The sequence below is a fragment of the Crinia signifera genome, chromosome 5 (genome assembly GCF_055691185.1).
Source record: "Crinia signifera chromosome 5, ASM5569118v1, whole genome shotgun sequence".
In the NCBI taxonomy this organism is placed as follows: domain Eukaryota; kingdom Metazoa; phylum Chordata; class Amphibia; order Anura; family Myobatrachidae; genus Crinia; species Crinia signifera.
The window spans coordinates 2129470-2146916 of NC_139221.1; the positions used below are offsets into that span (position 1 = coordinate 2129470).

Here is a 17447-nt window from a genome sequence, read left to right on the forward strand (position 1 = left end):
CAGCGCTGGCGTGTATATGGAGGGCCTGTGATGTCAGCACTGGCGTGGCCTGGCATATATGTTCCTGTGATGTCAGCATTGACCACGCCTACCCTGTCTCAATCATAGAGTAGTGACACCCTCAGACCTGTTAGTATATTTCCACAGACGGCAAAGTTTCGATGTTCCGGGATCTGCGAATGGAACTGCGCTCGGATAATGACCGGCGATGAATTCTGAATCGGGCCCTATGCTCTGATCCTTTACCATAAAGTGCTGTCTAATTTTCAGCCTACAGATCTACTTATAGATTGTGTACATCATTCAGTTTCATGTTCCCTCCCCTAATCTACCTTCATTTTAGGGATGAGCGATTTCGGATCGGGGCAATCCGAGCACCCCTGAACACCCCCAATCCGAACCCACTTCCGAGTCTGTTCTGGTATTCCGCCTAGGCTCGGCGCATGGGTCTCAGGAGCTCGCAAGATCCGAACCTATAAGGGGGCGGGTGTCCGGGCACCATCTTCACTCCAGTCTAGGAGAGAGTGAAGACAGCGTATGTCCTGGCCACCCGCCCGCCCGCCTGCTCCCCCGCCCGCTGTGACTTTCCCACTCCCAACTCCTAATAGTAGTTTTTACTATTGCAGCTTGTCCAGTCCAGTGTTAGTGCTCTAGGCCAGCCCAGTGACAGTTCTGTATAGTCCAGTCCAGTGTTAGTGCTCTAGGCCAGCCCAGTGACAGTTCTGTATAGTCCAGTCCAGTCTTAGTGCTCGAGGCCAGCCCAGTGACAGTTCTGTATAGTCCAGTCCAGTGTTAGTGCTCGAGGCCAGCCCAGTGACAGTTCTGTATAGTCCAGTCCAGTGTTAGTGCTCTAGGCCAGCCCAGTGACAGTTCTGTATAGTCCAGTCCAGTGTTAGTGCTCTAGGCCAGCCCAGTGACAGTTCTGTATAGTCCAGTCCAGTGTTAGTGCTCAAGGCCAGCCCAGTGACAGTTCTGTATAGTCCAGTCCAGTGTTAGTGCTCTAGGCCAGCCCAGTGACAGTTCTGTATAGTCCAGTCAAGTGTTAGTGCTCAAGGCCAGCCCAGTGACAGTTCTGTATAGTCCAGTCCAGTGTTAGTGCTCTAGGCCAGCCCAGTGACAGTTCTGTATAGTCCAGTCCAGTGTTAGTGCTCTAGGCCAGCCCAGTGACAGTTCTGTATAGTCCAGTCCAGTGTTAGTGCTCGAGGCCAGCCCAGTGACAGTTCTGTATAGTCCAGTCCAGTGTTAGTGCTCGAGGCCAGCCCAGTGACAGTTCTGTATAGTCCAGTCCAGTGTTAGTGCTCTAGGCCAGCCCAGTGACAGTTCTGTATAGTCCAGTCCAGTGTTAGTGCTCGAGGCCAGCCCAGTGACAGTTCTGTATAGTCCAGTCCAGTGTTAGTGCTCGAGGCCAGCCCAGTGACAGTTCTGTATAGTCCAGTCCAGTGTTAGTGCTCTAGGCCAGCCCAGTGACAGTTCTGTAAGTCCAGTCCAGTGTTAGTGCTCGAGGCCAGCCCAGTGACAGTTCTGTATAGTCCAGTCCAGTGTTAGTGCTCGAGGCCAGCCCAGTGACAGTTCTGTATAGTCCAGTCCAGTGTTAGTGCTCTAGGCCAGCCCAGTGACAGTTCTGTATAGTCCAGTCCAGTGTTAGTGCTCTAGGCCAGCCCAGTGACAGTTCTGTATAGTCCAGTCCAGTGTTAGTGCTCTAGGCCAGCCCAGTGACAGTTCTGTATAGTCCAGTGTTAGTGCTCGAGGCCAGCCCAGTGACAGTTCTGTATAGTCCAGTCCAGTGTTAGTGCTCTAGGCCAGCCCAGCCCAGTGACAGTTCTGTATAGTCCAGTCCAGTGTTAGTGCTCGAGGCCAGCCCAGTGACAGTTCTGTATAGTCCAGTCCAGTGTTAGTGCTCTAGGCCAGCCCAGTGATAGTTCTGTATAGTCCAGTGTTAGTGCTCGAGGCCAGCCCAGTGACAGTTCTGTATAGTCCAGTCCAGTGTTAGTGCTCTAGGCCAGCCCAGTGACAGTTCTGTATAGTCCAGTCCAGTGTTAGTGCTCTAGGCCAGCCCAGTGACAGTTCTGTATAGTCCAGTCCAGTGTTAGTGCTCGAGGCCAGCCCAGTGACAGTTCTGTATAGTCCAGTGTTAGTGGTCTAGGCCAGCCCAGTGACAGTTCTGTATAGTCCAGTCCAGTGTTAGTGCTCGAGGCCAGCCCAGTGACAGTTCTGTATAGTCCAGTCCAGTGTTAGTGCTCGAGGCCAGCCCAGTGACAGTTCTGAATAGTCCAGTGTTAGTGCTCTAGGCCAGCTCAGTGACAGTTCTGTATAGTCCAGTCCAGTGTTAGTGCTCGAGGCCAGCCCAGTGACAGTTCTGTATAGTCCAGTGTTAGTGCTCTAGGCCAGCCCAGTGACAGTTCTGTATAGTCCAGTCCAGTGTTAGTGCTCGAGGCCAGCCCAGTGACAGTTCTGTATAGTCCAGTCCAGTGTTAGTGCTCTAGGCCAGCCCAGTGACAGTTCTGTATAGTCCAGTCCAGTGTTAGTGCTCGAGGCCAGCCCAGTGACAGTTCTGTATAGTCCAGTGTTAGTGCTCGAGGCCAGCCCAGTGACAGTTCTGTATAGTCCAGTCCAGTGTTAGTGCTCTAGGCCAGCCCAGTGACAGTTCTGTATAGTCCAGTCCAGTGTTAGTGCTCTAGGCCAGCCCAGTGACAGTTCTGTATAGTCCAGTCCAGTGTTAGTGCTCTAGGCCAGCCCAGTGACAGTTCTGTATAGTCCAGTCCAGTGTTAGTGCTCGAGGCCAGCCCAGTGACAGTTCTGTATAGTCCAGTCCAGTGTTAGTGCTCTAGGCCAGCCCAGTGACAGTTCTGTATAGTCCAGTCCAGTGTTAGAGCTCTAGGCCAGCCCAGTGACAGTTCTGTATAGTCCAGTCCAGTGTTAGTGCTCTAGGCCAGCCCAGTGACAGTTCTGTATAGTCCAGTCCAGTGTTAGTGCTCTAGGCCAGCCCAGTGACAGTTCTGTATAGTCCAGTCCAGTGTTAGTGCTCGAGGCCAGCCCAGTGACAGTTCTGTATAGTCCAGTCCAGTGTTAGTGCTCGAGGCCAGCCCAGTGACAGTTCTGTATAGTCCAGTCCAGTGTTAGTGCTCGAGGCCAGCCCAGTGACAGTTCTGTATAGTCCAGTGTTAGTGGTCTAGGCCAGCCCAGTGACAGTTCTGTATAGTCCAGTCCAGTGTTAGTGCTCTAGGCCAGCTCAGTGACAGTTCTGTATAGTCCAGTCCAGTGTTAGTGCTCGAGGCCAGCCCAGTGACAGTTCTGTATAGTCCAGTGTTAGTGCTCTAGGCCTGCTCAGTGACAGTTCTGTATAGTCCAGTCCAGTGTTAGTGCTCGAGGCCAGCCCAGTGACAGTTCTGTATAGTCCAGTCCAGTGGTACTGCTGCATAAGTGCATACTGCAGTCAAGTACACTGATATTGCTGAGTCCAGTGGCACTGTCATTATCCCCTTGGGCTGCAGCGGGATGTCCCGGAATATTTCCGGGCATACCACTTTGCATTAGGTGCGCGCCAGTGGTGCCTCCAGCGGAGCACCACTGGTGCACTACCTTTAGGGGTCCCCACCGTCACTCCCCCTCCTGTTGCCTCCCCCCCACCCCCTCCACTCTGTGATCGTACACAGGAGCTCCCCTCCGGCGTATGATGGTCGGCGCAGCTCGGCTTCAGCCACCGCGAAACATCCCAGCGCCTGCCGCCGGTGTGATGACTGACAGGCGGTATCAGGGGAGCTCCGGCGTACTAACGCTGGAGCGGAGGTGAGGGGGGGGAGCGGAAGTGAGGGGGAGGTGGGGGGCGGCTTCCTACTATCTGTGGTGGGTTTTGCTGGGGCAGGACAAAACTGCCCTAATAGGTTTGTCCTGCCCCAGCAAAAGCCACCACTCATGGGTTTAAAGTCCAGTGGTACAGCCGACAGCTGTATAACTCCAGTGACAGTACAGTGTAAAAAAATAAAGAGTTATTTGAATGTAATTTCAGTCTCTGCCATGTGTGTGGTTCGGGGAACACTACTCTCCTGTGCCGCATATTATTAGAACTCCAGAAAGAGAATGGAGAACAAAAATGTGAAGGATAAAATAGTGAGAGAACAAGAATCCCTTCCTCCTAGTGCTGAAACTGCTGCCACTAGTCATGACATAGAACATGAAAGTCGGCTCCTGATTGGCCGCTAGGCGGCCAATAGAATCATTCGGAGGAAAGGCGCGGAAGATGAAACATCTCTGCGCCTCTCCAGTCCATGAGCGGGTACCAGCCGGGAGCAGCGCGTCTGGAGCTGAAGATGCCGGGGTCGTCGCCGGGGACCAGGTGAGTAGGATTTCCTTCCTCAGGTACCCCTGTGGACTACTTCGGATCCTGGACCCCGGATTCTTCAGCCCAGGAGCCCCGGAACCCCGGACCAGCCCCGGAACCAGGACCAAGGCCCCGGAACCGGACTCTTCTGCCCTGGAGCCCCGGAGCCCGGACTCAGGATCCAGGGACCGACCTACGGGCTCAAGGTAGGTAAGTATCAGTGTGTGTGGGCTGTGGATGTATTAAACTTTTATTTTTCAGGGTGTCAGTGTGTTTTATTTAACTATTACTTGTACTATGGAACTACAAGTACCAGCGGGCCCTTTAATGCCCCGCATGCTGGGACTTGTGGTTCTCCAAGTCCCAGCATGCGGGGTTGGCTTGCTGGGACTCATAGTTCTACAGCAGAAGACAATAGTTTTAATTCTTTTTTTTACACTTTACATCAGCCCGATGCCCACCGCCCAGGGGCATCGGGGACAGCCCCGGACTTTCAGCATGGGCTGGTAAGTCCTGAAGGGGGGGGACCCCTTCTTTGGGGGGTCCCCACTTCCCCAGGACCCCTGCCCATGCTGACCAGCCAGGGGGTTAATGCTTTGGCCGCGGGACCTTATATAATAAGTGTCCCCCGGCTGTGGCATTACCCTGCTGGCTGGTTGGGTCTGGTGCTGGTTCTTAAAATACGGGGGACCCCTAGTCATTTTGTCCCCCGTATTTTGGGAACCAGCGCCGGACCTTGAGCCTGGTGCTGGTTTTATAAAATCCAGTGAACCCCAACTTGATTGTTCCTTTGATTTTATGATACCAGCACCGGCTTTTTGAGCCGGGGGCTGGTTATGCTTAGGGGGGGACCGCACGCCGTTTTTTCTTTTTCTTTTTTGTTTTAACTATTTTTTTACAACAGAAGCATGCACAGATCTCAATGATCTGTGCATGTTTCTGTAAAAATCGCCAGCAAGAAGCTGGTCTATTTTTTTTGCGCTTTTTGGTTATGTCCCATATGCGACTTTAGAACTCGCATCCTATTACATATGCGAGTTCTATAGTTTCCTATGGGAAAACATCTGGATGCGATTTTCAGTGTGACTGAAAATCGCATATTTTAAATGTGCGAATTCACGGGAAAAAATGAGATTTTTCCCGCGACTCGCACCCTATTACATGTGCGATTTTTAGAAAAATTGCGATTTTGGCCAATTTTGACCAAAAATCGCAAAAGTCTAAAAATCGCACCCTATTACATTTCGCCCCACATTTGGAAAGTTTGAATGGTTTGAGAACGTTTAATATCACAGAAATCATTCTCCATTGTGTGATCATCACTTTACTATGCTTGAGTCAAGTGCATCCCCGCTTCTTTGCCTATGTCATAGGTGGATTTATAGACCTGAACGGCCTTTTGTTGCTCCTCCATCATCTCAAGCATATAGAGAGAAGAATTCCACCTCTAGCTTTAGGTGATGGAAGGGCAAGTTCAAGAGTTCAAGTTGTTTGCTAGTGCTCCAGTCTTTGACACATTGGGGGACATTTACCAAAATGGATTCGTAGAAAAAAGGTGTATTCGTAGGCAGAAATACACCTTTTTTTTACGAATTTGTATTTTCGGGATTTACAATCCCAAAAATACAACAATTCGTACTGTATTCCTAAAGATGGAACATTCGTATTTGTATTTACAAATACGAATGTCTACACCATCGATAGAATACGACAGAAATCACCATTCAAAAGAATGGTGGTTCCTGATGTACTAAGCAGCCGTACTGATAATACAGCTGCTACTTGGTGTAAAACACCCACGCAAATACGACAGGAAAATACACCTTGCTTTCCCTGTCGTATTTGCTTTAAGCCTGCATGGATCAGTCAGATCCATCATATCAGTCAGATCCATCATATCAGTCAGATCCGTGCAGGCTGTAGTGTAAAAAAATAGAAAAAAAAATAAATATAAAAAAAAAACCAGCGTGGGGTCCCCCCCACAGCTGTAACCAGCCCCAGGCTCCAGGTTCGGGGCTGGTTCCCAAAATACGGGGGACAAAATCACTAGGGGTCCCCCGTATTTTAAGAACCAGCCCCAGGCCAAACCAGCCAGCAGGGTAATGTCACAGCCGGGGGCCCTGGGGGAGTGGGGACCCCCCCCAATGAAGGGGTCCCCCCCTCCAGGACTTACCTGACCAGGCTGAAGCCTGGTACTGTCCCCGATGCCCCTGGGCGGTGGGCATCGAGCTGATAGTGGTGTAAAAAAAAGATTAAACTATTGTCTAATACTGGGGCACTATGAGTCCCAGCAAGCCTCCCCCGCAAGCTGGGACTTGGAGAACCACAAGTCCCAGCCTGCGGGGCATTAAAGGGCCCGCTGGGTCTTGTAGTGCCACAGTATTAAAAATAGTACAATAAAACACACTGACACACATGAAAAATAAAACTTTAATACATACAAAGCCCACACATACTAATACTTACCTATCTTCATCCCGTAGGTAGCCCTGGTCCTGATGTCCTGCAGTCCTGTGTCGGCGTTCTTCTTCATGTCGACGTCCTTCTTCAAGTCGACGTCGCTGTCGGCGATGGAGTCCGGAGTCCGACGAAATCCATGGAGGAAGCTGTGGAAGTAAACCATACTCACCTGTCCCGGGGCGACGTAGTCCAGGGATGGGTCTTTGCAAAAAAACAAACCGAGAACGCGAAACCAGCCGGACAGCACGGAGACGCACGGTGTTTGTGTACATCATGCGGCTCCGCCTCCCGAATGCCGCTATTGGCCGCCTTGCAGCCTAGCGGCTCCTGATTGGCCGCTGGGCCGCAAGGATTTCGTCAGACTCCGGACGCCGACGCCATCGCCGACATGGACAGCGACGTCGACATGGATCCAGAAGACGACACAGGACCAGGACATCAGGACCAGGGCTACCTACGGGATGAAGATAGGTAAGTATCAGTATGTAAGGGCTTTGGATGTATTAAAGTTTTATTTTAAATGTGTGTCAGTGTGTTTTATTTTACTATTTTTTATACTGTGGTTCTCCAAGTCCCAGCTTGCGGGGGAGGCTTGCTGGGACTCATAGTGCCCCAGTATTAGACAATAGATTATTCTTTTTTTTTACACCACTATCAGCCCGGTGACCACAGCCCAGGGTCACCGGGGACAGCACCAGGCTTCAGCCTGGTCAGGTTAGTCCTGGAGGGGGGACCCCTTCATTGGGGGGGTCCCCACTCCCCCAGGGCCCCTGGCCAGGCTGACTGGTCGGTAGGGTTAATGTTTTGGCCGCGGGACCTTATATCATAAGTGTCCCCCGGCTGTGACATTACCCTGCTGGCTGGTTCTTAAAATACGGGGGACCCCTAGTCATTTTGTCCCCCGTATTTTGGGAACCAGCCCCGGACCTGGACCCTGGGGCTGGTTGTTAAAAATCGGGGAACCCCTATTTGTCGGGTTCCCTGATTTTTAATTACCGGCCCCGGCTCCTTCAGCCTGGTGCTAGTTACGGCTGTGGGGGGGACCCCACGCTGGTTTTTTTTTTTATTTATTTAATTTTTCTATTTTTTTACACCTTGCAGCCTGCACGGATCTGACTGATATGATGGATCTGACTGATATGATGGATCTGACTGATCCGTGCAGACTGCCTGTACGAATTCGTATTAGCGGCCGTATATATGGCCAGCTAATACGAATGGTTACACCATCGGAGGGTTACAAAGCAGTCGTATATGACTGCTTTGTAATTTCCCCTCCGGAACACGACTTTGCATACGACTGAAACAGTCGTATGCACCCGTAGGGGAAATACCAATACGAAAAACTAGGTTATTCATATTGGTAAATTTCCCCCAGAGTTGCAAAATGTCAAAAATAGTCCTACATTTTTTCGCCCATTGGCATGCTGCATGCCCCTGTCATTTTTTAAAAAGTTCTGCACCATCAAACTTATTGTGTGAGCAAAATATGGGACATGTTTGAATTTGCCCATATGTAATGCTTGCACAATATTGGTGGTGTTGTCAGATATCACAAATCCCCAGGAGAGTCTAAGTGGGAAAAGCCATTAGGCAATGGCAGTGATGACAGTGGGTACAATGGCATTTCTGAGGACACTAACAATACTTTTTTTAGTGTCACTGGACTGGTTATGCTCTTAATTAAAGTCTCAGAACTTGACAATGACTTATGATGAATGCGCAGCAGGTGACGTAAAGGGAGAAGGCTCCCAGGTGGTTAGTGTCCTTACCCCTAATTATTATGGATTTACAAAGGCTACATATGGCGAGACAGTTATCTGGATTTGGATAGAAATAATTCCACACAGAAGAGGTGAATTGTTTGATCTGAAATGGTCTTTTTTATCTCATGGCCAACAGCTGTCTCCATCGGTGCCTTATTCAAACAAACCATTTCACCATCAGAATTCTCACCAACGTTCTCCTCAGTGCCAGCTACACCAATATCCCTCTAACCCTGGTGTACTTCTACAGTGACATCCTATACCTCCCAACCGTCACGCTTATTGCTGGAACATCACAGTTTTTTGGGACATTCCAACGTCCCTACCGTGGCTGGCATTGTCCCGTGGTGGGAGGCAGTTGGGAGCCCCCACCCCCACCTCCTTGAATAGACGCTGTGCCCATGTGCACAGCATCTAATCTTGCAACCAGAGGGGCTGGGGCATATCCAGCAGCTCATGGAGCTGTGAGCATGCCCCCACAGCAGCAAGAACAGGACGTGGCCTTGCGGCAGCATCGTGGGTATACCCCATGCCCCCTTTTCTGTAGCCATGTCCCAAAACAAATAGTCAGGTCCCTACGGCGCGCAGCTGTCCTGCATCCCTATCAACAAATGTTCTCAATTTCAGAAACTGGACTGGTGGTGCTCCTCCCAGCACTTACAGAGGGGGTGCAAATGGTGAAAGGAGCCTCCTCTTCCCGTACAATGGGCCTTATTCTGGTTCACTCGCAAAGGCAAATTCCTTCTCAAATGGACAAAACCTTGAGAACTGCAGGGGGGTCATATGTAACATGTGCAGAGAGAATTACATTTGGGTTGGAAATTTTGTTTCTGTGCAGGGAAAATACTGGCTGCTTTATTTTTACACTGCGATATAGATCTCACTAAACTCCACCCAAATCTAATTCTCTCTGCACAATTTACATCTGCCCCACCTGCAGTGCACATGGTTTTGTCCATCTAAGAAGGAATTTGCCTTTGCGAGTAAACCAGAATAAGCCCCAATGTTAGGAAGGTCAGGCCTAGACATCACAACTGCGGACACACTTGGACTCTCCTTGGGGACAGTTTGTTCCTGTGCCTTAATAACCTTCATTTTTTACTTTTCTACAGAGCGAAGGGCTTGTATCCTCATGACACGCTGAACCACCAGTAATTAACATAGGCCAAGGCCTTTCCTTCCCACTTCGTGTCGTGAATAGCATATTGCCAATTCTACATTTCTACTCAGAAAATTCTATATTTTTTTTTATATTATTATGACACTGGGCATCGACCTTAGCAGACAACGGTGATGGAATGGCCGGTGGCAGCAGCTTTAGTAATAGGAAGCGGTTCTTGATCTTCAATTGTTTTTCTTCCTTTTCTAGCACCCCTGGAATTATACGTCAGACAGGGCAGCACCCCTGGAATTATACGTCAGACAGGGCAGCACCCCTGGAATTATACGTCAGACAGGGCAGCACCCCTGGAATTATACGTCAGACAGGGCAGCACCCCTGGAATTATACGTCAGACAGGGCAGCACCCCTGGAATTATATGGCAGACAATAGAGCACCCCAGGATTTATACAGCAGATAGGGAAGCACCCCTGGAACTATACGGCAGACAGTAGCACCCCTAGAATGATACAGTGCACTGCCCCTGTCATTGTTCCATGGCCCTAATCAGTGAAGGCAGTGCCTTGGACCCGGTCAGAGATGGCAGTGCCCTGGCCCTGGTCAATGATGACAGTTCCATGGCCCCTGTCAGTGACATCAGTTCCATGGCCCCAGTCATTGACAGCAGTGCCCTGGTCCTGGTAAGTGACGATAGCTCCATGGCCCCGGTCAGTGATGGCAGTTACATGGCCCCGGTTAGTGACGACAGTGCCCTGGCCCTGGTCAGTGATGGCAGTTACATGGCCCCGGACAGTGATGGCAGTGCCCTGGCCCCGGGCAGTGATGGCAGTTCAAAGGACAAGGAAGGGGTATGGAGATATAAGGGTTACCAAACCCTCCAAGATACAACAATTTAAACACAGATATGGGTAATTTCACGGTGCTGTCTTATTCTAACTGATATCCAACAGGAATGTGACTTCTCCCATGATACTTTACATGGCCCCGGTCAGTGACGGCAGTTACATGGCCCCGGTCAGTGACGGCAGTTACATGGCCCCGGTCAGTGATGGCAGTTACATGGCCCCGGTCAGTGACATCAGTTACATGGCCCCGGTCAGTGACGGCAGTTACATGGCCCCGGTCAGTGACGGCAGTTACATGGCCCCGGTCAGTGATGGCAGTTACATGGCCCCGGTCAGTGACATCAGTTACATGGCCCCGGTCAGTGACGGCAGTTACATGGCCCCGGTCAGTGACGGCAGTTACATGGCCCCGGTCAGTGACGGCAGTGCTCTGGCCCCGGTCAGTGACGGCAGTTACATGGCCCCAGTTAGTGATGGCAGTTACATGGCCCCGGTCAGTGACGGCAGTTACATGGCCCCAGTTAGTGATGGCAGTTACATGGCCCCGGTCAGTGACATCAGTTACATGGCCCCGGTCAGTGGCGGCAGTTACATGGCCCCGGTCAGTGACGGCAGTGCTCTGGCCCTGGTCAGTGATGGTAGTTACATGGCCCCGGTCAGTTACGGCAGTTACATGGCCCCGGTCAGTGACGGCAGTGCTCTGGCCCCGGTCAGTGATGGCAGTGCTCTGGCCCCGGTCAGTGACAGCAGTTACATGGCCCCGGTCAGTGACATCAGTTCCATGGCCCCTGTCAGTGACATCAGTTCCATGGCCCCAGTCATTGACAGCAGTGCCCTGGTCCTGGTAAGTGACATCAGTTACATGGCCCCGGTCAGTGACATCAGTTACATGGCCCCGGTCAGTGACGGCAGTTACATGGCCCCGGTCAGTGACGGCAGTGCTCTGGCCCCGGTCAGTGACGGCAGTTACATGGCCCCGGTTAGTGACGGCAGTGCTCTGGCCCCGGTCAGTGATGGCAGTGCTCTGGCCCCGGTCAGTGACGGCAGTTACATGGCCTAAGGCAGATGCACAGACATTTAATATGTGACTTCACAAAGAGATAGATGCATGTTTTACCTGGGGCATTTGGTTATTACCCCTGCTGCTAGTTTATAGTCACATATAAAGGAATTTATCAGATACATGGAGGGACTTATGAAGGTTATAAATAACGTAACCTCTATTGATTATTACCGGCACTTACCACAGAGAAGTTTCTTGGGCCGCAATCGCGGTTCCGATAGCGACACTGTAAGATCATGTCGTCCATAGAGTGACCGGTGCGATTGTAGAACTCCAGCATATCGAAGCTGCTCTTGATATCAGAATCGTCCTTTTCTGTGATTCCTAGGGTACTCTTGACTTCATCTAAGTTCTTGTCCAGGCCCAGCAGTTCGCTCATCCAGTACAGGTCATTGCTGTTTAGCTTCCATAGGCGGAAACTGTTGTAGTTGCATATGGAGATGGCTGGGAAGACCATCTGGCTGCTCTCAGTCTCATCCAGGGTGGTGACATGATGGTACTGGGTGTAGTAGCTGATCCGATCTGCCACTTGGAAGAGGAAGCAGCTCAGAGATGCCAGAAAGGCACAAGCCCAAAACACCCGGCGTGGAGTCACCCCACCTGGCAGGAAGACATGGCTAATGCCATGAAGAGTAGAGTTACTGGCAAACACTGTCAGATCTGAAGCCTTCACATCACTGTTCTCTTCTTCCTCAGCTCCCTGTGGAGGCTTAAGGATATCCATGTATTTGCAGGTTGGCAGCCCGAGGACCACAGCTTCCAGGGTAGTGGAGATGAGGGTAGTGGTGATGCCTCCAATCTCTCTGCCGGATTTGGGATTGTGATAGCAGAAAGGGACTGCCGCAGAGTTGGACTCACCCCACCAGGTGTAGCAGAGAGAAGAAAAGGCTGGAAGGACGCCTGTGTGTCTGCTGGGATGCTGGAGAAGTTTGTGGTCTCTGAGTGAGGAGGAGGGGGGCTGCTATTAGAGGACTGAGGACCACAGACTAGTGCAGAGGGCACAAATAATGGATGGTAACAAAATACTCTGTGCCCTGGGGGACATAGGAGGGAGGAGGAGGAGGCATACAATGCAATCAGAGCGAGACAGCATCACAAGGATAATAAGGGTGAGATCTAACACAAAATGTGGACGTTACTATCATTAATAACATCACTTCCAGAACAGTACTTACACCGTGCGGGGAACCAAACTCCAAATCCAACAATGTTCTGCAGATCTAAGGAAAGTAATAATCTACAGATCCCAGGAATGCAATGCTCTGCAGATCTCAGGAATGCAATGCTCTGCAGATCTCAGGATTGTAATAATCTGCAGATCACAGGAATGTAATAGTCTGCAGATCTGAGTAATGCAATGTTCTGCAGATCTCAGGAATGTAGTGTTCTGCAGATCTCAGGAATGTAATAATCTGCAGTATCAGGAATGCTATGTTCTGCAGATCTCAGGAATCTAATAATGTTCAGATCTCAGGAATGCAATGTTCTGCAGATCTCAGGAATTTAATCATCTGCAGATCCCAGTAATGTAATAATCTGCAGATCTCAAGATTGCAATGTTCTGGAGATCTCAGGAATGTAATGTTCAGCAGATCCCAGTTATGTAATGTTCTGCGGATCTCCGTAATGTAATATGATCTGGGGACCTCAGAAATGCAATAATCTGCAGATCTCAGTAATGCAATGATCTGCAGATCTCAGTAATGCAATGATCTGCAGATCTCTGTAATGCAATGATCTGCGGATCTCTGTAATGTAATGATCTGCGGATCTCCGTAATGTAATGATATGCAGATCTCAGCAATGCAATGATCTGCAGATCTCTGTAATGCAATGATCTGCAGATCTCTGTAATGCAATGATCTGCAGATCTCTGTAATGCAATGATCTGTAGATCTCCGTAATGTAATGATCTGTAGATCTCCGTAATGTAAAAATCTGCAGATCTCAAGGTCCCAATACACGCTCCATTTGCCGGCGGTCCGTTTTGTACTTTGAGATGCGCGCTCCCACGCATCTCATCGTACACTACAAAAAGTGTGTGCTGCACATACTTTTTGTACTAGGTTTTCATCGCATCGCATGCATAAGGCATGTGATGCAATGTGTACTATTTAAGTACAAAATGTACGCCCACAACGGGGCGTGTATGGGGACCTTAAGTCATGCAATGATCTGCAGATCTCTGAAATGCAATGGCCTGCAGATCTCTGTAATGTAATGTTCTGCTGATCTCCGTGATGTAATGCTCTGCAGATATCAGGAATGTAATAATCTGCAGATTTTAGGAATGTAAACTCTATACGGCCAATAGGATATCAGCGTATAACAAGGGGTACAGAATCCAGGGACGACACTGGTATTGGGCCACTCTATACGGCCAATAGGATACCAGCGTGTATAACAAGGGGTACAGAATCAAGGGACGACACTGGTATTGGGCCGCTCTATACGGCCAATAGGATACCAGCGTGTATAACAAGGGGTACAGAATCCAAGGACGATACTGGTATTGGGCCACTCTATACGTCCAATAAGATACCCGCGTGTATAACAAGGGGTACAGAATCCAGGGACGACACTGGTATTGGGCCGCTCTATACGGCCAATAGGATACCAGCGTGTATAACAAGGGGTACAGAATCCAAGGACGATACTGGTATTGGGCCACTCTATACGGCCAATAGGATACCAGCGTGTATAACAAGGGGTACAGAATCCAAGGACGATACTGGTATTGGGCCGCTCTATACGGCCAATAGGATACCAGCGTGTATAACAAGGGGTACAGAATCCAAGGACGACACAGGTATCGGACCACTCTATACGTCCAATAGGATACCCGTGTGTATAACAAGGGGTACAGAATCCAAGGACGATACTGGTATTGGGCCGCTCTATACGGCCAATAGGATACCAGAGTGTATAACAAGGGGTACAGAATCCAAGGACGATACTGGTATTGGGCCACTCTATACGGCCAATAGGATACCCGCGTGTATAACAAGGGGTACAGAATCCAGGGACGATACTGGTATTGGGCCACTCTATACGGCCAATAGGATACCAGTGTGTATAACAAGGGGTACAGAATCCAAGGACGACACTGGTATTGGGCCACTCTATACGGCCAATAGGATACCAGCGTGTATAACAAGGGGTACAGAATCCAGGGAAGATACTGGTATTGGGCCACTCTATACGGCCAATAGGATACCAGCATGTATAACAAGGGGTACAGAATCCAGGGACGACACTGGTATTGGGCCGCTCTATATGGCCAATAGGATACCAATGTGTATAACAAGGGGTACAGAATCCAAGGACGAAACTGGTATTGGGCCGCTCTATACGGCCAATAGGATACCAGCGTGTATAACAAGGGATACAGAATCCAGGGACGACACTGGTATTGGGCCGCTCTATACGGCCAATAGGATACCAGTGTGTATAACAAGGGGTACAGAATCCAAGGACGAAACTGGTATTGGGCCGCTCTATACTGCCAATAGGATACCAGCGTGTATAACAAGGGGTACAGAATCCAGGGACGATACTGGTATTGGGCCACTCTATATGGCCAATAGGATACCAGCATGTATAACAAGGGATACAGAATCCAAGGACGATACTGGTATCGGACCACTCTATACGGCCAATAGGATACCAGAGTGTATAACAAAGGGGTACAGAATCCAGGGACGACACTGGTATTGGGCCACTCTATATGGCCAATAGGATACTAGCGTGTATAACAAGGGGTACAGAATCCAGGGATGACACTGGTATTGGGCCGCTCTATACGGCCAATAGGATACCAGTGTGTATAACAAGGGGTACAGAATCCAAGGACGACACTGGTATTGGGCCACTCTATACGGCCAATAGGATACCAGCGTGTATAACAAGGGGTACAGAATCCAGGGACGACACTGGTATTGGGCCGCTCTATACGGCCAATAAGATACCAGCGTGTATAACAAGGGGTACAGAATCCAGGGACGATACTGGTATTGGGCCACTCTATACGGCCAATAGGATACCAGTGTGTATAACAAGGGGTACAGAATCCAAGGACGATACTGGTATTGGGCCACTCTATATGGCCAATAAGATACCAGCGTGTATAACAAGGGGTACAGAATCCAGGGACGACACTGGTATTGGGCCGCTCTATACGGCCAATAAGATACCAGCGTGTATAACAAGGGGTACAGAATCCAGGGACGATACTGGTATTGGGCCACTCTATACGGCCAATAGGATACCAGTGTGTATAACAAGAGGTACAGAATCCAAGGACGATACTGGTATTGGGCCGCTCTATACGGCCAATAGGATACCAGCGTGTATAACAAGGGATACAGAATCCAAGGACGATACTGGTATTGGGCCGCTCTATACGGCCAATAGGATACCAGCGTGTATAACAAGGGGTACAGAATCCAAGGACGATACTGGTATTGGGCCGCTCTATACGGCCAATAGGATACCAGCGTGTATAACAAGGGGTACAGAATCCAGGGACGATACTGGTATTGGGCCGCTCTATAGGGCCAATAGGATACCAGCGTGTATAACAATGGGTACAGAATCCATGGACGATACTGGTATTGGGCCACTCTATACGGCCAATAGGATACCAGTGTGTATAACAAGGGGTACAGAATCCAAGGACGACACTGGTATTGGGCCACTCTATACGGCCATAAGGATACTAGCGTGTATAACAAGGGGTACAGAATCCAGGGACGATACTGGTATTGGGCCACTCTATACGGCCAATAGGATACCAGCATGTATAACAAGGGGTACAGAATCCCGGGACGACACTGGTATTGGGCTGCTCTATATGGCCAATAGGATACCAATGTGTATAACAAGGGGTACAGAATCCAAGGACGACACTGGTATTGGGCCACTCTATATGGCCAATAGGATACTAGCGTGTATAACAAGGGGTATAGAATCCAGGGACGACACTGGTATTGGGCCACTCTATACGGCCAATAGGATACCAGCGTGTATAACAAGGGATACAGAATCCAAGGACTATACTGGTATTGGGCCGCTCTATACAGCCAATAGGATACCAGCGTGTATAACAAGGGGTACAGAATCCAGGGATGACACTGGTATTGGGCCGCTCTATACGGCCAATAGGATACCAGTGTGTATAACAAGGGGTACAGAATCCAAGGACGACACTGGTATTGGGCCACTCTATACGGCCAATAGGATACCAGCGTGTATAACAAGGGGTACAGAATCCAGGGACGATACTGGTATTGGGCCACTCTATACGGCCAATAGGATACCAGCATGTATAACAATGGGTACAGAATCCAGGGACGACACTGGTATTGGGCCGCTCTATACGGCCAATAGGATACCAGTGTGTATAACAAGGGGTACAGAATCCAGGGACGACACTGGTATTGGGCCGCTCTATATGGCCAATAGGATAACAATGTGTATAACAAGGGGTACAGAATCCAAGGACGACACTGGTATTGGGCCACTCTATAGGGCCAATAGGATACCAGCGTGTATAACAAGGGGTACAGAATCCAAGGACGACACAGGTATCGGACCACTCTATACGTCCAATAGGATACCCGCGTGTATAACAAGGGATACAGAATCCAAGGACGATACTGGTATTGGGCCACTCTATATGGCCAATAAGATACCAGCGTGTATAACAAGGGGTACAGAATCCAGGGACGACACTGGTATTGGGCCGCTCTATACGGCCAATAAGATACCAGCGTGTATAACAAGGGGTACAGAATCCAGGGACGATACTGGTATTGGGCCACTCTATACAGCCAATAGGATACCAGTGTGTATAACAAGGGGTACAGAATCCAG

The 17447-nt window shown here is 49.8% G+C and overlaps 1 protein-coding gene across 1 annotated transcript in view; it reads right to left on the reverse strand.

Moving 5' to 3' along the window:
* Window positions 1–12297, reverse strand: part of ASIC3 (acid sensing ion channel subunit 3) — a 233865-nt gene extending 221568 nt beyond the window's left edge. The window contains exon 1 of the mRNA XM_083186467.1: window positions 11755–12297. Within this exon, the coding sequence (XP_083042593.1) occupies window positions 11755–12297 (543 nt within the window). The remainder of the gene's footprint in view (window positions 1–11754) is intronic.
* Between the last annotated feature and the right edge of the window lie 5150 nt (window positions 12298–17447).